Raw genomic sequence first — 5,173 nt, 5'->3', positions numbered from 1 at the left:
ATGAAATCTCAGATCTCCACCGTCCACTCCGTCACCTACTTTTCCAATCAACAACCGTTCATTTCGCGGCACGAAATCGTGATCCTGAAAGTCACTATCTAAGAACACAGAAAATAAAAGCAACAAGAAAGAAGCATCTAGTGATCCAGCAACAAACAACCAAAAACAAATGGCATCCATACCTATCACGACAACATCTCCACCACCGACGCCGATCTACAGATCATCTTTCCCGGCGCGATCGGAGGCCTTGTGCAACCTTTTCCCCAAATCACCAGCCAGAATCATCATCCAGAGGAAGAGATCGATGAGAGTGGAAGCGATGGGAGGAGTGCCAAAATTCAAGGGAACGCAGATGAGAGAGAAGCAACTTACAGAGATGATAGAGAAGAAAGTAATGGAAGCGAAAGAGGTGTGCGAGGGAAATACGACGTCGGACGAGTGCAAAGTAGCGTGGGATGAAGTGGAGGAGGTGAGTCAAGCCAAGGCTGATTTCAAACTCAAATTAGAGGTAAGAGATCCTCTGGAATTTTTCTGCCAAGATCATCCTGAAACTGATGAGTGTCGTGTTTATGAAGATTAGTTGAGAAGATCGTGATCTCGGCAGCGAAGATCATGGATTATGTGTTTTTTTTTTTCATTTTCTGAATTGAAATCTCTGGATCTGAGATTAGTAGCAATAGTAGAAACTTTTGTGTTAATGAATGTGTTAATTAAGTGTTGTGAATCAAAGTAATGTATGGATTAAGTATGAATTAAGGCTTAAGTTAACATAATTTCCGAAGTAATATTCACAGATTACAAAAGTGAAAAACTCAGAATAATGTTATTTCTCTAGAAATATTTTCAGAGGGGTTTTGGAATTCTATTGGATAGGGATAAGGGTGCACATAGTCGGTTAACCAGTCTATTAACAAAAATTATTAATCAGTCTATTTAATTCGGTTAATTATATTTCGGTTAGTTTATTACTTCGGTCGGTTTTGTAATAAATATCATTTTAAATCTATAATTATGCACTCTAAAATAAATATATAATTATTTAAATATTAAATATTAAATAAAACTATTTAATTTTAAATTTAATTAACAAAATCGATAAAACAAATAAATTTTAAGTTATTTTAATATTTTTAATTTAAAAATTCAATATATGTATATTTATATATTGATAATTAAATTTCTACATAGATTTATATTAGTTTTATGTGTATCGATAAATGATCGGTTTATTTTTTGGTTTCGGTTAACCATCGGTTTTTAAAATAAAAACTGTAAACTAGTCCATCGATTACGGTTAACCTATTTTTGGTTCAGTTTCGGAAATCGGTTTTTCGGTTTTCCGGTTAGTTAGTTATATGTATATGATAGTCGAGAATTATTATTCAATGTTTGGTATGTAAAATATGGATAAAATAATACATTTTACTATTTTAATTTTATTTAAATTATATAACATTAATTTGAGAGATACGATAAATTTTTTCATCCTATTAAAATTGCATAAGTTTATCCCACTTTTTTATAGCACCACCCTCTTAGATATAAGATTTGAGGGATAAGATTCATATCCCTCTTTTATCTTCTCTATCTTTAAAACAAACATAAGATAACTCATGTCAATATTTTTATCCCTCTAACAAACACCCTATTAAGATTTCAGTTTGATTAGACGGCTCCTTCAATTTTGTTTGAAGCTAAGTTTGTAATACATTGTTTTGAAGTTGAGAGATCTTAATATAAATATAATTGGCTTAATACATTTCAAGTCCCTTCAAGTTATCTCAATCCTGCAACTGATCTTCCAAATTTAGACTTGTAACAAATAACCCCCTTCATTTGTTTATTTGAAACAAATAACCCTTAAATAGGTTATTTCAGGAGTTTTTTTTTTTTTGCCATTTACTTAATGTATCAGTAGATTAATTAGATGTAGCAACCGATATTTTGAATAAGTAACTTGATGAGTTCATTTGTGGTGACGCTCTTAGCCTAGTGGTTAGGAGCTTACCTATGCATTGGGAGATTATGGGTTCGAATCACATCCGGGTCTGGTGGGGATTTTTCTTTCTTCTTTAATATAAGCGCATTGTGCGCAAATTAAAAAAAAAAACTTGATGAGTTACTTGTTCCAATTGAGCAATTTGAGGACTTATGTGTTCCAACTAAGTAAGTTGGGAGGTTAGTTGTCACAAGTCTAAGTTCGGAGAGTTAGTTGCAGTATTGGCACAACTTGAAAGAGTTGGAAAAAATATTACGTTTTTTTTTGTCAAAACAAACTGAACCGAACCCCAAAATACACCTAAAATTATAATGAGTGATAAAATTGAGGGACTATAAAAATGTAGTTAGCAGTTTGCAAATTACAGCGATTTAAAAGTTTGTAAATATATTTGAAAAAAATTAGGATTAATTTAAAAAAAAACAATATGTTTCAAGAATTCACATATTAGTACCTATAGTTTCTTTTTGCTCCAAAGGCTTTCTATAAATCTCAACATTTTTTTTAATGAATTCTGACCTTTTCAAAGTCAAATTTTTAACTAAATTACTCTTGTTACGTCAGAAATTTTGACAGTGTTGAGGTATTTTGGTTTGATTTTGTTAACGGAGCAAATCATATAGTTATTTTTTGGACGAATGGTTATTTTTGGAACGAAAAAACTACAGGTACTAATCTACGAATTCGTGAAACCACAATGATTTTTGTTTAAACTAATCCAAAAAATTATTTTTAAATTCCAAAAATTAAATAGAGAAATAGAAAATTATATTGATACTTAGCTAAAATTGACAAAAAAAAAAAAAAATAAATAAAATAAAATAAAATGAAAGATAAAATGAGCTAAGAATGACCTTAAGCTCCCACGGAAAGATAAACTTCCCTTTTTGCATTCCTGCTGTGTTATGAGCATCTGGGTTTGTTGCAATTTCTATTGTATCACCATCATCTTCATTCATTATCTCAAATCTCTTAAAGGAAAAAGTGGTTCATTAAATTTCTGGTGTGTAGCTTTTATTGCTTTTGTAACGATCTGATTCGGAGTGGGTGACGTTGGGGTAGAAAGTCTGAGCAAGAAGTGACTCTAAAAGATGGTAATGGGGCCAGAAATGAAATGAATCCCACATTGGAAATGTAAAGAGAGTGAATGTGGCTTATTAGTAAGAAGAGAATCCAATACATGTGGATGTATTTTAAAGCTGTGAGGTCCAAGGTGTAGGATTTGGGCTAGAATGTTACAATTGGTATCACAACCGAATCCCCACAGGTGGAAGCTCATGGGCCTGTAACGACTCGATCTAGAGTATATGATATCGGGGTAGAAGGCCTTAGCAAGGAGCGGTCCTAAGGTGACTGGGGCTTATAGTAAGATGAGAATCCAATCTAATATTAGAAATTCAACTTTCTATTTAGAAATCCAATCTAAAATTTTCCCAACCTATTTCGATTAAAATTTTAGAAATTCAACTTTCTATTTTGCAATTCCTATTCAATCTAATATTAGGAAAATTGGAACTTCATATTTGAGAGACAATTCCTTTTTCGTATCCTTCAATTTAAAGAACTTACTCATATTTCTTTCTTCTATAATCTTTATCTCTTGAATCTCGATTGAACTTGGACTTTCTTCCTCTTGTTCTTCAATCTTGTTTTTTTAATGTATTATTATGTTTTTAATATTTATAAATATAGCCATATATTTTTAATATTTATAGGTTTCCGTTTTCTATGTTTTTCAAAAATTGCGCGGTTGCCTTTTCTATGCAACATAGATCATCTAACATACTCACCCTTTCTTCTAAATAATGGTTGCGACTGTTATACTGCTGCCTACCTTTGAAACCAAGCTAAGTGAACTTGAAATTTTCCAGATTGCTCTCATTTTTGTAATTCTGTGCATCTAAAATAGACATAAGGAAAAATACCCAATTGATTTCACGATATAGAATTACCTAATTTGGGACCATAAAGAATTTAGGCTTATTTCTCCGAAATTGAGCAAATTATTAGAAGCATCTTGTTCTTCCATACATATTTTAACACGTGTAATATGGACTCACACATATTATAAGAGGTCCCATTATTTTAATTATTATGTGGGGTCACAATACACGTGTCCAAATGTGAATTAGAAGTCCTCCGAGTGATGTGAAAGACCCAATACTTAAAATAAGAACTCCCCAAATTGACAATTCCGAATTTGATGGGTGATGCTAACAAATAGTTGTGTATGAGCTATTAGTTAAAGAAGAATTTGCCACGCCTGTGCCTGTGCAGAAGTAAGATTCAAGTAGAGCAGAATCCTCTTTTTCCACCGGGCCTAAAATCTTGACCCGTATCCACATAAATAAATATCCACCTACCCTTAGTATTCGGCTGGCATTTCGAAGGTGCAGAAATTTGCTGCAACTTGTCTTCTCTAATATTAGAACCGCATATCCTGATTTTGGTCGTTTTACATTTTTTTTAAGACTTGTATAATACATCTTCCGTATTTAACTTACTTTTTTGCAAGTTCACGAGGTTAACTAAACATTTTATGTAAATTCAGGGGTTATCGAAACACTTTGAAAGTTAAAGAGGCGTTCAGGAGCAAATGATATATTAAGCCAAAAATAAATGAACAAAGAGTGACCTCAAGCTCCCACAGACCGAATGCTTCTTCCTCTCTGCTCAAATAACAAAGCCAAACACATAAACAGTGCTTAGTAACATAATCTTTTCATGCCCTTTCTTACTCTCCCTACTATATTTATAGTAACTCCATAGGCAGAATGTTCACATTAATGACCAAATTCATTTAGTTTTCACCGTTAGATCTAGACTTATTAAAGGTGAAAATTTAAAGCATCCTACAGTTTAGATTTAATAAGCCTAGATCTAACGGTGAATTGACCAAATGAATTTGGTCATTAAGATGCATGTGAACATTCTACATCCCCAAACCACATCCTCTAATTCCCAAACCAATACCTAACAGTATACTTATAAACCACATACATCTATTTCCCAAACCAATACCTAACAGTATACTTATAAACCACATACATCTATTTACAGATAGAACTATATATAAATACTTGTTTTTTTGTTTAATTTACCTTAATTAATTACAAAATAAGCCACTACTAATACAACATAAACTGCGTGAAATCCCAGAAGTTCACCATA

The 5,173-nt window shown here is 32.2% G+C and overlaps 1 protein-coding gene across 1 annotated transcript; it reads left to right on the top strand.

Annotated features, from left to right (window-relative positions):
- Positions 1 to 755, top strand: LOC136201375 (calvin cycle protein CP12-3, chloroplastic). Its single transcript, XM_065992036.1, has one exon. It carries the CDS (start codon positions 170 to 172, stop codon positions 581 to 583), a length of 414 nt encoding a protein of 137 aa, XP_065848108.1. The 5' UTR covers positions 1 to 169; the 3' UTR covers positions 584 to 755.
- Positions 756 to 5,173: the final 4,418 nt, after the last annotated feature.

The sequence above is a fragment of the Euphorbia lathyris genome, chromosome 7 (genome assembly GCF_963576675.1).
Source record: "Euphorbia lathyris chromosome 7, ddEupLath1.1, whole genome shotgun sequence".
In the NCBI taxonomy this organism is placed as follows: Eukaryota; Viridiplantae; Streptophyta; class Magnoliopsida; order Malpighiales; family Euphorbiaceae; genus Euphorbia; species Euphorbia lathyris.
The sequence above is the reverse complement of the archived record's forward strand: the minus strand, read 5'-3'. Positions and strand labels throughout refer to the sequence as shown.